This window comes from Cryptotermes secundus, unplaced genomic scaffold, assembly GCF_002891405.2.
Source record: "Cryptotermes secundus unplaced genomic scaffold, Csec_1.0 scaffold941, whole genome shotgun sequence".
Lineage (NCBI taxonomy): Eukaryota > Metazoa > Arthropoda > Insecta > Blattodea > Kalotermitidae > Cryptotermes > Cryptotermes secundus.
In genome coordinates, this window is record NW_019739977.1 from 760,228 (window position 1) to 781,396 (window position 21,169).

The 21,169-nt window shown below is 40.6% G+C and overlaps 1 protein-coding gene and 1 long non-coding RNA gene across 2 annotated transcripts in view; one reads left to right on the forward strand and one right to left on the reverse strand.

The window, feature by feature from the left end:
* LOC117282938 overlaps positions 1 to 21,169 on the reverse strand; it is a 71,109-nt gene that overhangs the window by 21,628 nt on the left and 28,312 nt on the right. The gene's annotated exons all lie outside the window — the stretch shown is intronic.
* LOC111872255 (fatty-acid amide hydrolase 2) overlaps positions 10,695 to 21,169 on the forward strand; it is a 31,261-nt gene continuing 20,786 nt past the window's right edge. The window contains exons 1-3 of the mRNA XM_023865966.2: positions 10,695 to 11,016; positions 16,480 to 16,657; positions 20,597 to 20,816. Coding sequence (XP_023721734.1) covers positions 16,481 to 16,657; positions 20,597 to 20,816 — 397 coding nt within the window. The 5' untranslated portion in view covers positions 10,695 to 11,016; position 16,480. The remainder of the gene's footprint in view (positions 11,017 to 16,479; positions 16,658 to 20,596; positions 20,817 to 21,169) is intronic.

Sequence of the window (21,169 nt, forward strand, 5' to 3'; positions counted from 1 at the left end):
TCATTCTAATTATACTTGGAGAAGAGTACAAGTTATGTAGTTCGTCTTTATGCAGTTTTCTTCGACCTCCCGTCACTTCGTCTCTCTTTGGTCCAAATATTCTCTCAACAGCCAGGTATGTCCTCGGAAAATAGGACTGTGTTAACGTTCATACTTATAATTTCCCTTCAGTAGCCAGTTCTAACAGTAACCCATTAGTGGACTAATTACTGTAACAGGCGAAAGCGGGAGACATAAGCTGCAGTAGCAATAGCAAAATCAACTGAGAAAGCAATTTGTTGGTATCAGTGCCTTCAGCTAATGGGCCGCAATGCACTGCTTATTCGGTGGCATTTGTGAATATAATATGGTGTCGACTTCTTCACGAATCTCAATTTAATCCCGACGAGAGCCAGTATATCATGCAACCCACTTGACACGCCAGTATGCTGGGTTGCATTCATAACAGACGAATTCTCTCTCATCCCACCGAAACCTCCCCTCCAATGACTGCACATGCGCAGTAAAATGTCCCTTACACCCAAACACACTCCGCCTGTTGCCATGGCAATATCAACTTGATCTCTTTCACCAATCCATTCCCTCTGTTGCCCTCTTCTCTAACTCCGATGTTTAGACAGAGAGCGAGATATAACAACATAAATTACTTCAGTGGTGAACAAACTACGGCATGAACGGAAAAAGTCACATTTCTGCGATAGTTACAGAATTACCTTCTTTAAATTGTTTTTTAAGGAGACGTTTCCTAAAATTGCAGTCTGAATAAGTCAAAATCGCGTCTGAAGAAGGCAATAAAAGTGTCATGATGTTATCCAATCAGAATTGCTTCTGTAACAAATTAAACATAACTGAATGAAAGGTTTTCTTTGGAACGAAAGTGGTTAGTTATTTTACCAAAGAATTATCTGTTTTCGTCGAACAGTCAGATTTACTATCGTTTACAGATAATTTTCTCATCTCCAAGTTGTCCAGACCGGCTCTGAGGCCAAACCAGCCTCCTATCCAATGAGTACCAGGGGATCTTTTCCTGGCAGGCAGGAGCGTGAAGCCGCCCACGCACCTCCAGCTAGTGCCGAAGTCATATGGATCTGTACATCCACTCCCCCATACACATTCATGGCATAGTGCTTATTAAGTTAAACACAGGGAGAGCTTTAATTTTACCTTTTACTGTCCTTCTTAATATCTTGGATTTTGACCCTACTGTGCTGTGCAAGAAAATCGCTCTGTATCAAAAACACGGTGGAGGAAACTGGAAAACTTAATCTACTATGAGTCTCATTTAATTACAGACCTACCCACCCTCTCTTGATCGCGAACTGAAAGTCGGAGGGGAATCCCCCTGCTTTGTATACCCCTGAAGTTAAACGTACCAAAGGGATGGAGCCAATGAGGGCCACTGTTAGTCTGCAGACCACACGCAGCCTTCTTAAACACAACCGCAGAAGACCGGGACAAAGCCCGGTAATTAACTTAATTATACAAATATTTGACCCATTCCTTTTTATTGAGTAGTTTATACCATAAATAAAGTAATGTGTTTCTTTAATTTACACTGCAATCGTCTGTTGCATGGGTGCCGATATCAATCAAATACAGGAAATTTGGGTCAAATTAATATGTTAGTGTAATGGTTTTCAAGCCGGTCACGGTAGCCGAGCGGTCTAAGGCATGTACTGCCTTCGCTCGCTTGGAAACCGGGATCGTGGGTTCGAATCCCACTCAGGGCATGGATGTTTAGTTTGTGTGTGTGCGTTTTTCTGTGTTTGTGTACAGGTAGAGGCCTTGCGACGAGCTGATCACCCGCCCAAGGAGTCCTACCGAATGTGTAAGATCTAGAAAAACCGAAGTGAACGGAGAAGTTCATGGATGTAGGCCTAGGCCCACTGGGGCTGTAGTGGCAAGGGAAAAAATGGTTTTCAAATATATTAATATACAGTCTCCTTTATAAATTACTTCTGCGCCACAAAATCAATCTGTGTGGTGGGTTAATTAGATTTTTAACGCCGAAAACGCAAGGGCTTTCCTGTTGAATTAGTCGACTTGAATGGTACATATTCGTACTTTACGATAAGGCACTATTTAGACTCAGGCCTATATTTTAAATAGAACTTCAAACCAACTCTGTTCTGTAAAACCCTTCTGTGTTAACTCCAAACACATGAAAAGTAGTTTCAATCCAAATTCAATTCTATATCACATTCCGATCATACCATCTCCAATTTTTGTCCCCAACACAGACTCTCCTGATAAGTTTTCGTGGTTTTCCCCCCAGCACCTCACTGCAAATCCCAGGATAGTAGTTTGAAATAGACAACGATCATCTGCTTCAAAACGTTTGACTACACGTCATTCAAGACCATCTCATGTGGGACAACATGCACAGAATCAACATACACAAAACACTGTTGTTGAGAAGAAAATGTGCATTTTATGGAATCCGAAGTGTCACCTCAGTATTTGTGTCAAACCGCCATTGATTCTTATCCTGAGCAAAATTATTCAATCTTTTCCCCTGCCCTCCATTGTATGATGCATATTATTATTAGGGCCAAATCTACGCCCAGGTCTCATTTCTCCATGTATGCTACATGCTCAGCTCACACCATCCTCCGTCATATGATGACCTAAGAGTACAAATAATGAAGCTACTAACTATACAGTTTTCTCCACCCACTTTCGCCCCTTATTTCCAGATATTGTATTCAGCGCCCTGTCATATATACATGTATTTAGTAATACAAGAATAAGTTAATTACACCCCCGCCCATACGTAACAGGCAAACTTTTGAGGAATTATGAAGAGTAAAACGAGTCATAAATCCAATTGTAACAGACACAAAGAGGTACATTTCCTGGACTGTTTATTCAGATCTCCTCTTCTTACCACAAAGTCCATTGTTTCTGCATCCTGAACTACGCCATGAAGAAGTATGTTAAATTGCTAAGATAAATAAAATTTCCCATGGCTTTTTCTTCGTGCTTCAAAAAGGATCGACTGCATGTAACATGCAATCCGAGTATTGCATTTTCCATTTACATCTCCTCAGTGCCAAACAGAACTGGACCGACAACAGAAATAGAACTGAAATGCACAAAAGCTTCTCACGTCGTATTTTTGATCATAGCATCCTCCAAATCAAGATGGCACTGACAGCATTAAAACTGACAGACTGCGTTCAATTAACTCTTCCGTAAGTATTCATGAGTCCATTAACAACGCCAGGGGCAAATTGTTCTCATATCTTCTTTTGCTAAAACTACGACGCGTAAATTTTACATGAGCGGAAGAGAAATTGCAACTTCTGCGCCATCTCTAGGTAAATACTTGAAATAAAACGGAGTGATGACTGAAACTGCTGCCAGATGGCAGTTCAGTTCAACACTATCGATTTGTACGGTATTACACTTGCGAGGCCAGCATGAATTTCTTTCTATATTTCATACTAGATGGCAGCATACGTTACATAAATTTCCGGTGCTAAAACAGACTTACGAATTTATACACAAAGTAAAATCGTTCCTGCATTCGTCATGCCTACACAGTTCCCGTACTAGTATTACCTCATTTAGGGAATTTCACAAAGTTTTTAAACCGAAATTTGCAGCATATGAATTTAAATGTTAGCACGGGGAAAGTTGGATTGCATCACATATCTTTAGGCCTGCTTCAACAAACATAGTACAAAACCTCCGTAACGCAGACTGTTCTCAAATCACCACGTTGTAACAATTTATAACTGCATACATAACACGTAATTTGTGAATGTTCCGAAATATAAGTATCCGAGTAAGGAACTAAGGAATATAAGGAAGGTTCGTGAAGAACTGTAAGAACAACAGTGTCTGTGAAACTTGTTATTATTAAATTTAAAAAATTACCATCCCGTCTATTTCAAAAACTCAGAAGTTCAGGATAATTAATATTTTACCACTTGTTTCATGGAAATGAAACGCGGTCTCTTACTTTGAGCGTACGATATAAATTGTGTACGTAATTGCTAGGCAAATATTTGGACCCAAGATGGACGAAGTAATTTAAAGATGTGGGACATTCCGGAAACATGAACTCTTGCCGTTTATATATGTTATCTCGTATCGCTGGTGAAATCCCAGCTACGTCTGTAAGACTAGGGATATATACGGATTTCCTATTCTAGCATATCTTCATTTGGATCGCGGAGGAGATACTGGCGAGATAACATTAAGATGGATCTTGGGGAGACTGGCTGTCAGGATGGTAAGTGTATAGCAGGAGCTCCACGTTGTGTCAAATGGCGGCCTACATACTGATGGTTTCTGCTACCACAGCTAACTGAACTAATTCCATGGAGCTGAGTCCTTCTTGAGAAACTGCCAGTCGCTCAGCTACTCGAGAATTTCCCAAAATATCATGAGACCCAAATATTTATTACCTTATTCACAAGAACCCTCCACTTGCACCTATCCCGTGCCAGATTCAACTAGTCTATACTACCTCATCCTATCTCTCTAAAAACAATTTTAATATTAAGAAAGCCGTCTTCTGGGATGTGGCGCCGTGTAGAAATTGTGTTAACCGACGTTTCGGAAGAACGTATGGCCTCCATCTTCAGGGTAGAAGACAAGAAGAAATCCGTAAGCGAACCAGCTTGAGCATGTGCCCTCGGATTTCTTCTTGTTTTCTACCCTGAAGATGGAGGCAATACTTTCTTCCGAAACGTCGATTAACACGATTTCTACACGGCGCCATATCCCAGAAGACGGCTTTCTTCATAGTCACCGCCATGAAAACCTCAAATCTTACATAATTCTAATATTGTCCACCTGCCTAGTCTAGGACTTCCTAGTGGTCTTTTTCCTTCTGGCCTTCTCACAGAAATCCTATACGCAATCCTCTTCGCCCTATGCGTACTACCTGTCCTGCCTATCTAATCCTTTTCGACTTTATCATTCCAAATTTACTTGGCAAAGAGTACAAATTGTTCAGCAACTCATTATGCTGCTATCATAGCGCCAATTAATTAATTAATTGGTTAGTTAGTTCTTAATAGCCTCACATGAAGTTTTCTCCGGAATGTTTCTCCTGTTGCTGTAAGTACAATACAATATCTTCATTAATTTTGTAAACTGCGATACTGCTTATTGTAGAACAACTGACACATGAGCAAAACTCAGAGCCCGTTAATATGTAATATGATTTTTTACTTAAAAAAATCAGCGACCGATTCGATGTTGTATAACATTTATTACGTTTTATCTTGTTTTATACAATAACTTTCAGTTCTTTTATGTAATCTGACTTAGTGTATTTTTACACAAAGTATTTTAACATTGTATCCAATCTATTGTACAGCAGTTCAGTGGTGTATGTTTGTTGATATGTGTTTGCCTGATGATGGCCGTTAGTGGCTGAAACATGTAGCGAAGCCCTGATTCTTTCTATCTGTTGTGTTTTGACGGTTAATAAAAGAGTTGTATAATGGAACTAGATACGAATATCGTGAGCCCCTTAACAGTAGATGACTGCCTCAACAAGATCCGCTACCAGCACGGCGTTAGAGCACCAGACAAAGAGAAACAAAATCTGTAAGGTGACATTTTGTATAAATTCCAACTCAGAAAACCGAATTTCGAGGTAGAGGGGTTAGTACTGCTATTTCGTATCGGGGAAGTCCCTAGTTCAGGGTAGACTGGATATTCTGATCGAGATATTTCGTGACTTCCCTCAGACCCTCCAGGAAAGTGCCCACAGAGTACCGCAAATTTGGCCAAAACCCCTTCCATTCACACACTTTCAAATTCGTTAGGCCTACTGATTATGTGAGATCGAGATAAGTAGGAATATTCCGGTTAGGGTATTCTGCAATGTCAGACCGTACAGTTTGGTAGATAGGTACCAACGTACCTGCCGCCAGAATGAATTCAGACGGTTTCTTAGAAAGGTTAGTAGCTATCTGCCATACAAAATGGCGTTCCATCCCAGAATACCGTAATCCGAATGACCACTCATTAATCACCCTAAGATTCCACGTTACATAAACCGAGTTAAAGAAAACATCGTTAAGTAAATCACAAATAAATACAGTGAGCAATTAAAAATTATCTGCTTCATGGGGGTTTCATGCTTGGCTTATTCATAGACCCTGAAGATGGAGGAGACATTTTCCTCCGAAAAGTAGGTTGACTTTCAACGCAGTACACAATGTTACAACTCAGTAGATGTTATTCAGTTGATCAGAGAGGAGAGAGCAGAAGAACAGAGTCAAACAGTTAAAAGCCAGAAAATGTCTAACTTACTAGTCAGGGGACACGCGGTAGCGTAGTTAATTGAGGCACTATGCTACAAGCTGGAAGGTCGCGAATTTGATTCCCGATGGGGTCACTGAACTTTTGCAATTTACCTAGTCCTTCCAGCCGCATTATGGTCCTGAGGTCGACTCAACCTCTAACAGAAATGAGTACCAGGAATCTTCCTGGGGGTAAAGGGCAGCCGGCCGTCAAGGCTGACAAACTTACTGACCATCTGTGAGCCGATTGTCTAGAAAATGTGGGAGCCTTGACTTCTCACAACCCTATGGGCCTTCACGGCCTGTTACAGGAAGAGCTTTTATTTTCCTTGGCACTACAGCCCCAGTGGGCCTAGGCCTACCTCCATGAACTTCTCCGTTCACTTCGGTTTTTCTAGATGTTACACATACGGTAGGACTCCTTGGGCGGGTGATCAGCTCGTCGCAAGGCCTCTACCTCTAAACAAACACAGAAAAACGCACACACACACAAACTAAATATCCATGCCCTGAGTGGGATTCGAACCCACGATCCCGGTTTCCAAGCGAGCGAAGACAGTACATGGAGAGCTTTACCTTACATTATTTGTTTTCCCGGTTGACGAAAGGAGTCTAAGAGGCCTAAACCACGTGGATGACGATACTGACGGGTGACGGGTGATGGTGAGGGTGAGGGTGAGGGAGATGGTGAAGAAGATTTGGAGGTAGGTACCCATGGTGTAACCGGATCCACGGTTTCAAGAAAATGAAATGAGGAAATGTTCACGCTCATTTTATAAGAAAACTTGTGGATAAAGAATGGAGAGTAACTGCGAATAAACTGAGGAAGCAGCCACAGACAGGCAACAAAGCTGGTCCTCCAGCTTGTGGGTTGGGCTGGCGAGCTAACCACTGCTCACCGCAAAAAGAGCAGCACATTACGAAATGTTACAAAAGGTCTCGGAATTGAGAGACTCTTTTGGACAAAGTAATGAATTTCCGGGTTCCTTAAAAGGCGGGAAATTTCTTGACTATCTGCGAAACTATTACCTTTCAAGAAACGATTGTTCCATGGAGCTAATTGAACAGATCTGAGGGGCTGACATGAATCATTAGTTCTGTCCAGGCTAGGAACTGGATACCTTGATATGTATCGTCCTTTCCCGTCCTGAATGGAAGAATAGAATTAGTGGCGGAATAGGTTAAACGTTCCCATGCTAAGACCATAGCAGAGACCCATAAATCCAGCAATTTGGAAGGTGAAACAATGAAATTTTTGAATCAGTAAGATGTTTCTAGTTTCTTCTAAGAAGGCCCACAGGGTTGTGAGACGTCGAGGCTCCCACATTTTTTCTAGACAATCGGCTCACAGTTGGCGGTGAGGTTGTCAGCTTTAAGCGTCTCCTTTTACCCCCTCCCCCAGGAAGGTTCCTGGTACTCATTTCTTTTAGAGGCTGAGTCGACCCCAGGGCCACAGTGCGGCTGAAAGGACTAGGTAAATTGAAAAAAAAATCAATGGTGTCATCGGAAATCGAACCCGCGACCTTCCGGCTTGTAGCATAGTACCTCAACAAATTCCGTTACCGCGTGCCCCTGTCTCTGTCCTTAACTAGATACATCCAAATAACAATTTCACAATCCATTTCACATTTCCATATGATCCTCCAATCTACGTCTAGGTCTCCCAGATTGTCTTTTCCTGTAAGCTTTTCGGAAGATGCAATATTTATTTTCTTGCGTCTTGACTCTGAAATCCTCTTAGAACCTTGGCCTCCTCTATGACAGACGCACATTATTCTGTATTTTGCCTCCAGCTGCTGACTTTCAGTTCTTGTCACTCCTCCTTTCCGTCTTCCAGCAGTCTTAGTCTGGGTGAGAAGACTCAGCAAGTTAAACATTATTTGCTCATTAATGAGTTAGATTCGTATCAAATGACCTAATTATAAACTAATGTAGAGTAAGCAAATGAAATATACTTACACTTAAAGTAAGCAATGTATAAATGGGTATACCTGTATACAATGTTTATCAAAGACATTTTTTTGTCAGATAAATACTTACGGACCCACAATTAATTTATACCTAATTTGTTCCCTATGGAACACGCGGTAGCGTATTTGGCTGAGCCACTATGCTACAAGGCGAATGCCGCTAGTTCGAGTCCCGATGAAGTGGATTTTTTTTTTTTCAATTTACCTAATCCTTTCAGCCGCACTATGGCCCTGGGGTCGACTCAACCTCTAACAGAAATGAGTACCAGGAATCTTCCTGTGTGGAAAAGGGCGGCCGGCTGTGAGCCGATTGTCTAGATAATGTCTCACAATGCTATGGGCCTTCATGGCCTGTTACAGGGATAGATTTACTTTCTTTTTTATACCTAATTTATTCCCTTATGTAGACCTGCTAGACTATGAGTCACACAGAAAATACAAAAAAGAGAAACTTGCATGGTAACACTTGTAGAGTGGGCATGTTGCTATCAGATTCCAACAAAATCTGTAAGATCTCAGAAGACAAAAGTGTGAATTCATTAAGGCCCCTAAATAAATTAGTGCTTAAAGCGGATGAAACTAAATGTAAATCGAAATGGTGTCACAACACCTTCTGTAGGTCCACCTGAGTTTCATCATAGTCGAAGCAGTTATGTGGGCGGTGGTCGATTCGAATTGCGAAACATTGGGCATCATTAGGGTGTTTTGCGCAGTTCATGTTATTGTTCTAACGTAGGCTCCAACTTCCACGTCCAATTTACATTCAGTCTAACATTGTTTTTGTCGTATAGACCTAAGATTTTTAGAAATGTCATCCTGTGAAGTACTCGTGACAACCAAAGAAAGCCGTGCCACAGCTCAGGCGGTTATTTGCCGGCTTCCCACAGCGGTGGCCCGTGTTGGAGGCCAGGTCAGGTCGTGTGGGATTTGTGGTGATTAAGTGGTACTGGAGATTTTGTCCGAGGACTTCGGTTTCCCCTGCTAATTCTCATTCCATCGACTGCTCCATATTCATCATCATCATCATCATCATCATCATCATCATCATTCATCATCCATCATCCGGTGTTGATACAATGGGCCAATTTAGTGGCCGACCTACCAAGTGGACTCAGTCCCACCCCACCCCAAGAAACTAAAAAAAATAAAAGAGCTCACTGTCTGTTCCAGAACTGAGTAGTACAACGGCAAGGCATCTTGCTTGTAACAGGGATTTATCCGGTTTGAATTTCTTTTATCCTGACGATGGTTTCAATAACTCCGTCAAGAAGACAGTCGGGACTAAGACGCACCCTTGGCGGCGCCATAGCTCAAGCTGTTAGTCCCTGGCTTCAAACCGCGGCGGCCCGGGTTCGATCCCCGGTCTGGTCAAGTGGGATTTGTGGACAAAGTGGCTCTGGAGCGGGTTTTCTCCGAGTACTTCGGTTTCCCTTACCAATCTTCATTCCACGAAATTCTCCATCATCATAATCACCCGGGGCAGGCTACAATAGACCAATCAGTGGCCCCCTTGCCGAGTGGACCCAGTAGGACTCCCCCCCCCCNAATTTAAGAAAAAAAAAAAAAGACGCAAGCTTCGCCCACGCTTGCATTTAGCGTTCATAACGACCTTGCATGTCATTCAGCCGTGAAGAGCCTAAGAATCGGATTTCGAGTCTCGGCTGGGATGAGAGTTTTTCCAGCCTCCTATAAAATGGGTATCGAAGTGAAGCGTCAGGAGCGTGAACCTCACCTCCATCTAACGCCGAGGATGAGAATTATGGAGCCATAACTCTACTGTCACAAACATCTTCATGGCGCGGTACATACATAGGCAGGCCCAGGGATAATTTTACCTTTACTTTAGAAGATGTTACAGGGCGAATCGAGACCTGACTGAGATAACATTTGAATAAACCTGTGCGCACGCAGCTTCGATCATACTGGATGAATACTTAGATTTTATAACGCCTCAGTTTCAATTGCAGAACGAGATGGACAGAGTCAGTGGTGAAAGGAGGAAGTCATAGTAAGGCACTATTCCAGTACGCGACTGCGTAAGATGCGAGGGGATATGAAACAAATGCCTGTGCCTAGCGGTGGCCGAAGCCAGACCCAGCCCGAGCTCTAAGGCGGAAAGGAGAAATGACACGCAATTAATTCTGTAATTCTTACTTACGTCACACTCACGCCTGTTTTGCCTTCAACTTCCAACATTCAGCTAGTTTACCATTCACGGCTAATCGAATGGACGATATTTGAGGTGGTGTGTGTAATAAATTTGGCTGAGAAGCTTTGAAAAGTAGTTAAACTATCAAAATGTGCCTTTATTTTGGTACTGTTAGACACGAGGTCCTCGCTCGCTGATTTACTGAAACTCTTCTCTAAGACGGTCTCGTTCTGGATGTCTCATAAAAGTATTTCTTTGCGCATGCCGTAAGTCATGTGGAATGGTTTGGTCTGAAAAAATCGTCCGCTTGTTGGGGAGTCTGTGAGCTTCACCTGCTCTTAGAATCAACTTCAGTTACTTTCAGACACAAAAGAACTGGTGTTTACTGTATAATAGATACCGGTTTATAGAACTGGAAACTTACTGCCATTACGTGAATTGTCAGCCATGTGGTGGGTGACCTTCTTCCACTTACTCACTCCACTGGGAGCTTAGTCCCAGCCGACAGGTGCCATGGTGCTGTGAAACTGTAGGAGCTCCGTTCGTGCGACCAAAGTACATAGCTAAGTTCACCTGCAGTACTGCCTTTCGGAGTGAATATCGTGTGGATACTGACACATAATATAAGGTAAACCCTCGACACTGTTTCTTGTATCCATTGTTTGTTTTCAGTTTATAATTAATTAGACCGTCAAATAGAGCTTTTTGAAATTTTATTCAAATAAATCTTGCCGTTTCGTACGTATCATCAGGGTTAAATTCATATCGTTTACGACTTAAGACTTTGTCTAATCTATATTTCAAAATTATATATGTAAAATACTTAAACTTAAATAAACAAAGTCAATAATTCCTTTAATAACTTTTCTACTGATGTGTCTTGGGGTGCATTTAAAATATTTAGAAATAAATGAACTGAAAATTATGTCTTTAAATGTGTATTTATAATATTTAAAATTAAATAAATATATTAATGAAGAATGTAATTATGTCTTTAAAATGATAAAATTAAATAAGTAGTCTAATGGTGAATTTAATCATGTGTTTACGTTACTTTAAATTGAATAAAAGATGCAATTTGGGCAATCTCGTTTGCAAGCAATTGTGGATACAGCTAGCCTTACGATATAGTAAATACAGGATGAAGCTCGAGTGTTTGAGTACACATTTTAAGCAATTATATTTGACGGCGTAACTATTTAGAAACTGGAAACACTAGATTTCTTGAAAGAACGTAACATACAGGAAACAAAGATGCTTCTTCAGTTTTAAACAGAAATGGTAGTCTGATATTTGCATAAAATCAGTATCAGCCAGCATCATAATTTAGTGGTAAATCTGGAATCGAAGATTTACTAAATGGCGGGGAAAATAGCTACTATTACAAGCAAAAATATAAGCCTACTATTCATGTTCAAAGTAACAAAGAAATTGTGGCTGAACTCAATAACTAAAATGTAATTGGCCCTCCTTGTTACCGTATATCGCAACTATCCAAAACGTGAATTGCCAACAGCATACTGAATGTGAGAATTTAAAATTACCTTCAGCGTTATGAAGATAAGCCAGCTAATGAGGTGTACGGAAACATTCACTGTTCCTTCTTAGATTCTTTATCCCTTAAAATAACTTCTGTTGGTGAAATGTCTGTATTTAATATTGAAGCATACGGCGAATATTAGAACTGTCTCATGAAAGGTTAAGTTCACCCACTTGCCCACACTGACAATTAACTTAATGATGCTGTTATCATCATATATGAAACAAATTTAGAAGTGATGCATTTCGAATATATTTGTGTTTATTTTCCTAATATAAATAGAGTGAAATTTGATAAGAAAACTGGCAGAAAATTGCTTCCAGGAGGAAATGAATTTAGTTTCGAACTAGTTTTTTTTTTCTTCTTCGGGTGGGGTGAGGCTGAGTCCAGTTGGTACATCGGCCACTAACTGGGCTATTGTACAGCCCCGGATGATAGATGATGAGTCTGGAGCAGTCTGTGGAATGAGAATTGAAAGGGGAATCCGAAGTAGTCTGAAAAAGCCTTCCCCAGCGCCCCTTTGTCCACCACAAACACCCACATGACCTGAACTGGGCCCGAACACGGGCCAGAGTGGTGGGAACCCCACAAATAACCGCCTGAACTATGATACGGCCTAGTTTTGAGCCAACAATATCGAGCTTTTAATTAACCTGCTTATTTTACTTAAGTGTCATCATACGTGATACAAATTATTGTGGCCTGCCGCATAAAGCCGGACTATACACAGTGTGTCCAGGTTCTGTTAGGACTGTGTTCATTAAAAATAAAAGACGTGAATTATTTTCAAAATTTTACCCTTTTTACTTAAAATAGTCTCCTTCTGAATCAATACATAGCTGGAATAGATTGAAAAGTTTTCGAAAATAGCCACTGTACTCATTTTGTTGAATCGCATTATAATTGCTGTAGATTCCCTTTGGATGTCCTGGATGGTGTCGTGACGGTCTCCTTCCATCGCCAACTTAACTTTTAGGACAACTAGAAATCTGCTGGAGTCAAATCTGGCGAATACGGAGGATGATCAAGGACTGTGATCCCTTTTCTGGCCAAAATATTGTCGTGGAAGAGCGACCAGGAACCTTGCTCTCGATATTCAGGTCGAATTCAAAGAGTTCTCGCCCACAAACGACCGAGAACTCAGAGATAATAATCAGAATTCACTGTTTGACCTTCTGGCAGAAATTCCTTTGAATGATTCCTTTGGAATCGAAGGAAACGGTTAGCAGTGTCTTTACTCGACTCTTTTGCATGCGCACTTTCTTTGGTTTCGGCTTCTTTGGGCTCAACCACGCTGCACTCTGTCGCTTTGTGAGAGGCTCATATTGAAAGCACCATGTCTCGTCACCAGTAACAATCGATTTTTAAATTTTGTATCACTTTGGGCCGACCGTAACATGTGTTTGCAGTGTTCTACTCTGGCATGTTTTTCATCGCCTGACAGCTCGTGCGGTACAAACCGCGCACAGACCTTCCGTTTGCCTAAATCATCGATCAAAATTTGATGCACAGTACTTTTTGGTATTCCCAAAAGCTCCTCGATGAGTCTTGCAGAAACACATCTGTCTGATGCAAGGATTTCGGTCACTTTTTTCATATTTTCTTCAGTGCGACTTGTTCTCGGCTTTCATGCACGTGGGGCGTCTTCAATGTCATCCCTGCCGTCACGAAATACAGCATACCACCGAAAAATATTCGAGCGACTCAAACAATCACTACCATACACACTTTTCATTATTTCGTACGCTTCTCCCGCTGTTTTGCCTAACTTCAAACAAAATTTAATGTTGGCTCTCTGTTCAACCGCCATTTTCCGACGAGCGTCAGAACAGTACTGTTACATTCAAGGTCAGAACATATGATTCAGCAATGCTTGCGCTTTGAAATTATAGATAGCCACATCTGAAACTTCAAGAATCTTAACGCCACAACTCACCAACAGATGGCATGGCAGGGAAAAGAAAAGAGTCCTAACGGATCCCGGACACACCGTGTATGACGTCCTTCCGTGCGCAACGGCTGCAATGGGAACCCATACTTCAGCGGCAATGAATACAAGGAAAGACAACTACCAAAACAACTTCCTAGATAACAGAGACAAAATTGTTGAGTTCCCACGACAACGAATAGACCAACTAACGAATATTCTAGCTAACATGCAAAACAGAAACCTTCGACAATGTGTTCTCTCAGCGGTACGGGAAAAGCTCCTTAAGAGGGTAGAAGATAATAGAGCAGAGGAGTTCAGATCCTACGAGAGGTAAGTGAAGAACCAAGGGCAGAGACACTCCACCGGGAAGAGAGATGCAAGAAGACCGTTGAAGACGAAACGTGAGAGACAACGGACCAATCAGGTCGCTTCATCTGAAAGGGTTTTATTTGGGAGTGATCGTAATTGTGAGAGTAAACTAGTTGTCCAATGTACTCGTACATCCGGAACCCATAATTTCTTGTCGCATTACCTGGATACGTAACATGAACAAACATAGAGGCTCAGGGAAATTAATTTATAAATATCGGTTTGACATTGTTGGAAATTTCTAGTGTGGTACTTAGTATAGACTTCTTGTTCTCAAATTTCGCCATGTAGGAACCTACCCTCTCATACACAAATTGTAGGGAATATTTAGCGTTGTAATGTTTAGTAGAAGTTGTTCAAACTAACATGGGCAGTACCTGGGGAGAGGTATCTCATTAAGCCCGTTGTATATTACACCGTGCTAGTTCTCACAAGAGTTTGTGTTAACATGAGTTTCCATAACAGAAACAGCACCATATAATCATTTCTAGCTTTCGGTATTCTAACTACAAGAATAATTGAAAACACGTTCTACAAGTATGTTTTTCGTTGCAATGTTCGGATGTCAGTAGAAGATTTATCTTTGCCTAAAGGGTAGTGTTGTGTTTACTGGCCTACTTTCCTCATTCTGAAAAAGTAAAATTAGGCTTATGAGATTATCTTGCTGTGTCTGTATCCCTCCAACATATTTTGAAAATCAGAGTCAACTTTTACGAAATTGGGCGTAGCAAGTGAGCCCATCTCAACGGAGTACTCTACAAATTCCTCCCATCAGCCTGTGCGTCTGTGTATGTATACCCCTTATCGTTGCTCTAGTCAGGGAAGATATTACAAAATGACTATGACCACAAAGGTTTAGTTGCAAAAAAAACTCTGGTCATGAGCCTCAAGAGGCTTCATGCCAAGACGAACTGCAGCCATCTGCTCCCGCTGGTTCCTTGCTCTCGGATTTTCTACCCTGAATTTGGAGGCAATACTTTCCTCCGAAACGTAGGTTGACACAAGATCTACACGGCGCCACATCCCAGAAGACGGCATTCACCTCCGTAAAGACTTCAAAACTTAAAAATTTAAATAATTTCAAAAAGTATTAAGAAGAGAGATAGACCAATAATTGCTAACAGACGCACTATTGCCTCTTTCAGAAACAGGAACAATTAGCGCTTGCTTCTGCAGGGTAGGAGAACACTTATGGGACAATCTTTGATTAAACGAGTTCGAGAATAGGTGCAGAGATCTCAGGGCAACATTGTACAGAAAATCCAGCGATGTCACCAAAAGTGACAGACTTAGCAGATAGTCTTAGACGTTTAAGGGATTTACAAATATCCGAAAGCAAAAGATTCAAAGGAGAACACACGGGAGAGGAAGACCCATGTACAGGGAGTGTCACAAACTGATTTAATGTATATAACAAAAGCATCGGAAAGTTCGTAAAGTCCAATCAAATGAGTGCCATCAATCTCAAGGCACGTATAACTGAACAGTAAGCACGAAGAAATGAGATTATCGAAAAAGAAATTCAACATATATAAAAAATATTAAATATCATTAAAATCATAACCACCCGAATTATGAGATTTTGTACCAAAATCTTTCCAAAAAAATGAAGTGTTAAGAGGATAGAGGCAACCCTTCGCCAAGTAGAGCTAGAATTATCAAGTCAAGGAGGATGAGACGGGTATGACATGTAGCACGCATATTAAGAAGAGGAATTCATATAGGGTTTTGGTGGCAAAGCCAGAAGGAAAGAGACTACTAGGAATACTTAGAAATAGGTGATGGGATGGTATGGATTGGACTGATAAGGCTCAGGATATGAACCAGTGGAGTTCTCTTGCAAATGTAATAAAATTTCGGGCTCCATAAATTGCTAGGAAATTCTTGAGTAGCTGAGGGCCTTGAGACTTCTCAAAAGGGACTCAGCTCCATAAGTTAGATAGATATACCGTAATCTTAATCAATTATTAATTCGCATAAGTATAATCAAGAAGCAGCAAAAATTACCAAGTTCTAACACAAAGCTGGTTCACAACAAGTATTCCCGAGAATTAACCCAACCTTGAACTTTTCTTAACTGAAGTCCTGGAATTGTGTGGCGCTGGGTATAGAACAAGCATAAGTGCTTATGAGCACGTAGACCTAAGCAGAAATAATATGAGCTGTGTCATCAGTTAAATTCTGATTTATTCGTGATTTCTGGTGATAACAGAATTGTTCAATACAGTGATATTTACAATTTTTGTTTAAAGAATGGCCTGGAGGGTGGTGCTGTGGCTTCTGTGGTTTCCGATGTGGCTACTGAAATGTGTAATGAAGCCTTTCATCTCACTGCGATACATAAGACGGAGCAAGAAGCTGCCTCCCATTCGAAACAAACTTCTGTTGCACAGCGCAACAGCTCTTGCACACATGATTAGAAACCGACAGGTATGTGACCCGCAAGTTTCCATTTCTGTGTACCGAACCACTTCTCCTAATGGGAGATGAAATCAGCAATCGAAGGCACTATTTGTGGTACAGATAATACTTATTATACTCCTGTCAAGGTAACACTATTTCAAACAGCTCGCTTTTGCTGTCTAGGACATGTTTCGGAATATGAGTACCATACAGCAAACTCTACCTGCTGGAAATAATATGGTGTTAATAGAAATATAATAAATATTATCTATAGGGATTTATACAACATGATGCCACAAATAATTGTGGTTCTCGGCTTAATTTTCTTATTTATAAAGAACTATAAGCTTACTGCATCGTCTTATCTGAGTTATCTTTCCAGTAACTTCGAAACAGCTAGTGGATTTTCGTGAAAAACTTTGTATGAAAATTACATCACTTGGTGAACCCACTCGTTCAGAATCTAGAGTTAGCTTTTGTACCTATACAAATGTACTGAACTACTGAAGCTATGAATATGAAATGTATGCAGATGAACTACAAACATACAAATAAGTAGTGTACGAAATAATTGTGTTATATGAAGCCGGAGAAGGTGCGAAACTTGGGGCTTGTATATGAGTAACATAATTTATGGACGATCTGATCTAGTAAAAATTATACTCAGAATTGGAGAAATAAATTTTATAGTTAGTAGTAGTAGTAGTAGTAGTAGTAGTAGTAGTAGTAGTAGTATATATTTAAGCATACTTTACAGAATTCAATACGTTTCCCATTTCATGCCGTGTAGTACGTGTGACATTTGTGCATAAAATAACACGCTTAAGAATATGATATAAAACCAAAATCAAAACTTCCCAACAAAAAATAAGCAGTAACTTGTAAAATATTTGTAATTATTTCCTAGCACCACAACATCTGAACGGAACACACGTAAGTCACCTGTGTTGTTAGGGGCTCTGTGATTTACCCAGACAAATATGATAGGTGCAATATGATTGGTGCAGAGATCGATCAGTGTGAACGGTGCTCAGAGATTGAAGCAGACGTCAAGGCAATAGGCGCTTGCACATGTTTCGCTTTTCCCTATCTCAATTGCCAGGGAGTTACACGGAGGTTTTCTTGACACTGGACTACTGGGATTTGATTCCCGGAAAGGACATAAATTATTCCCTGTCTCCAGCACTGTGTCCAGATCAGCGCTACAATTCACCTGACGGGCACCAATACTCTTTCCCCGGATGTAAAGCAGCCGAAGCGTGGAACTGACCACTCACCTCCATCGAGTGCCAAGGATAACTCAGTTGTACCATTACTCTTCTCGTAAGTTTCCGTGGTCTGGTGCTTGACAAATCACAGGAACACCTTCACCCTTACTTTAGCCCAGTGCTAGAGCTCTGGAGTACCAGTAGCAGAGTAATGCGCTATTTTCATCATATTTCAAGTCACGGATGTGATAAGTTAAAACGAATGTCTAGAACTCTTTATCAGCATCCGAGATTGGTTGCGGACGATAAACTTCGAGTTGCTTTAAAAATGGGAAAATTATGTAAACTCATATAAATGCATGACTTCACTACTTCGCTTTCTCGATGAAAAAGTGCATATTTGATAATACTAGATTAGTTCTATTGCAAATACTTGATATATTTTTTTTTATTTATTAGCAATCAGAATTAAATACATTCTTAAGCTAATTTGATAATTTAAACACCGTCCTCGTGTGCTTATTGTATCGTGATGAGGGCTCCTCCAATGAGAGATCCTCTTCAACCATCAAGCAGATCTACTGGCCATAATTTATTTAAACTTCGTTGTTGTTGTTCCAGTAGGGGCTGCAGTAATGTATTGCTATGGTGTCCTAGTTTATCATGATGTTTTATGCTTTTTTCTTGGATGACTTCTTTGATGAATAGTACATTGAGATCGTCATGTGACTTGATATAATGATCATTAAACTTGTCTCAAACAAAATGCTATGAAGAACGTATGAATAGCAGAAATTCTGACATATTTTCTAGCGAAATGTTACCGCCTTATTGGGCCAGACTCTACTAACAGAATCCAGCATGCATATTTAACACCACTTCTTCCGTAATCATTTACTTTAATGTTATCATCTAGCTCATGTGGCCCTTTTCTAATAATTACACAGATAAAATATTTTATCAGCATCTAATTTTCTTTTTTCGTATTTCATATCAGCTATACTAATATCTTACTTTATTTTGATAATGGTAAAAAAAAACTGAAGAGGCAAAACAATATTTTATTAATCTCGTACAAAACACTTCGCATATAAAAAGAAATCAATTACTTTCAAATTTCTGTGGAGTGAGGCAGCTCTATCGCACTATTGTCTTTAGCCTGAACGGGTTTCATTCAGGCTGTAAAAAGAAATGAAATGCAATACTTCCGAAAATTGGCAACAACATCTACAGCTAGTCAGTGTCGGAACTCAAGAATAGAATTAACATAATGAAAGCCTAAAAGCATTAAGTCTACATTTGCTACCTGAATGCAGAAACATTTATCGGAATGAGACAGACAGACGCAACCTGTCATCATCGGGAATAAAGATATTTTTGCATTTCTGTAGCATATTTTCTGTAGATCTCTTAGATTTTTCTATACTCCATGAATATGTAGAATCACTACAAAATTTTAAGTATAACATAAGAATGCTTAGCATGGATTAAGAGATATATTTCTTGCAGAGTATATACAGAGTGATTCAGAAAGATGGACACAATTTCAATTGACTATATTTCCTGAACTGTATGTTGCATTTGAATTCTGTGAGGTACATTTGAAAGAGGATGTTACAAAGTTTCTAGTACTACCGCTAGTGCCCTCCATCACTGCGTCCCGGGCCGATCGCGTGTATCGGAGGAGAACGTGGAGTGCATTCGAGTGAACTCTGAGCGCAGCCCAATGAAGTCAACCCGTAGTGCTAGTAGAGAACTTGGACTATCGCAAACAACTGTGTGGCGTGTACCACCTCTTCCCACAAATTTGAATGACCTAAGAAACTGTATCACAGCTGCGGTGAACTCAGTGACGCAAGATATTTGTCATCGAGTGTAGGATGAATTCAGCTACCGTCTAGATGTTATCCGTGCAGCCGGAGGAGGGGGGGGGGCACATTGAACATCTATAAACTTCCATGTATGTGTAATCAAGCGTAATTTACAGAATTCAAATGCAACATATAATTCAGGAAATATAGCCAATTGAAATTGTGTCCATCTTTCTGAATCACCCTGTACTACTTAGAAGTGCCTTAAATAGACTTTTAGCAGGTCTGCAGAAGTGAATAACTTAAATTAGTTGTTATAAATTGCCAGAATACGTGCCACTACGACAAAACATGTTCCTGAAACAAATATAAAAAGCTTTAAAAATGTACCAAATTTGTATTTTGGTCTGAAATGTGACTGCGTGTTGTGGAATTAAATACGTCATGTGAATATATTCTAAGGCATGCACTGTCTTCGCTCGCTCGGAAGCTGAGATCGTGGGTTCGAATCCCACTCAGGGCATGGATGTTTGTGTGCGTTTTTCTGTGTTTGTCTACAGGTAGAGGCCTTGCGACGAGCTGATCACTCGCCCAAGGAGTCCTACCGAATGTGTACGATCTAGAAAAACTGAAGTGAAAGGAGTTCATGGAGGTAGGCCTAGGCCCACTGGGGCTGTAGTGCCAAGGGAAAAATGTGAATATATAAATCCTACATGCGACCAATTTATTTAGGGGTTAATTTGTTTTGTGGTGCAGATGAAGAAGCAGCCATTTTGGCAAAATCGAATATGAAAGTATTAGTTTGCTTGTTTCGGTCCTTTATTAGTCGGAGTTCATAGATCCGACTTCGCAACAGGAAGAATTCGATTGGTTACTACGTATTTCATTTTACTAAAACATAACTGACCCCATACACGTTGCTCTCATAACCGTTCATGAAATTTCAGGTAACGAGTGAGGAAGTCGTCAAGGCCTTCATTTCTCGCATCCGGGATGTCAACCCCCTACTGAACTGCATGATGGACAATCGGTTTGAGGCCGCTATTCTTGACGCTAGGTATGTCGATCGAGTCGTGCAGACAGGTGCAAAAAGTGAGCAGCAAATGGCGAAAGAAACGCCTTTCTTCGGCGTTCCGCTCAGCGTCAAGGAGAGCATTGCCGTTAAAGGTACGTTATCTACCATTGCACAGCTCAGTAACCCAAGCATGACTGTCTTATGATAAGCTTATGACTCTTTATCTGTACGTTACTTTCCTCCACATCTGAGCATTCACGAGACTGTCCGCTATGCACGGTATATCAGTAACACCGTCAGAGTCACGTAGGTGGTTGGGTGACATGTATTAATGATAACTTTACTGATAGCAAACAGCCATAACTTTCAAAGCCACCAGGACTCTCGAAAGCTAGTAAGACTGACTCAAAAGTCCAACAAAATATAAAGACAAATAATGAATTCGCATTTCGATTGGTATCTTTGGTTTGGACACTGCATACATATCTTATTTGGGTTGTATTTA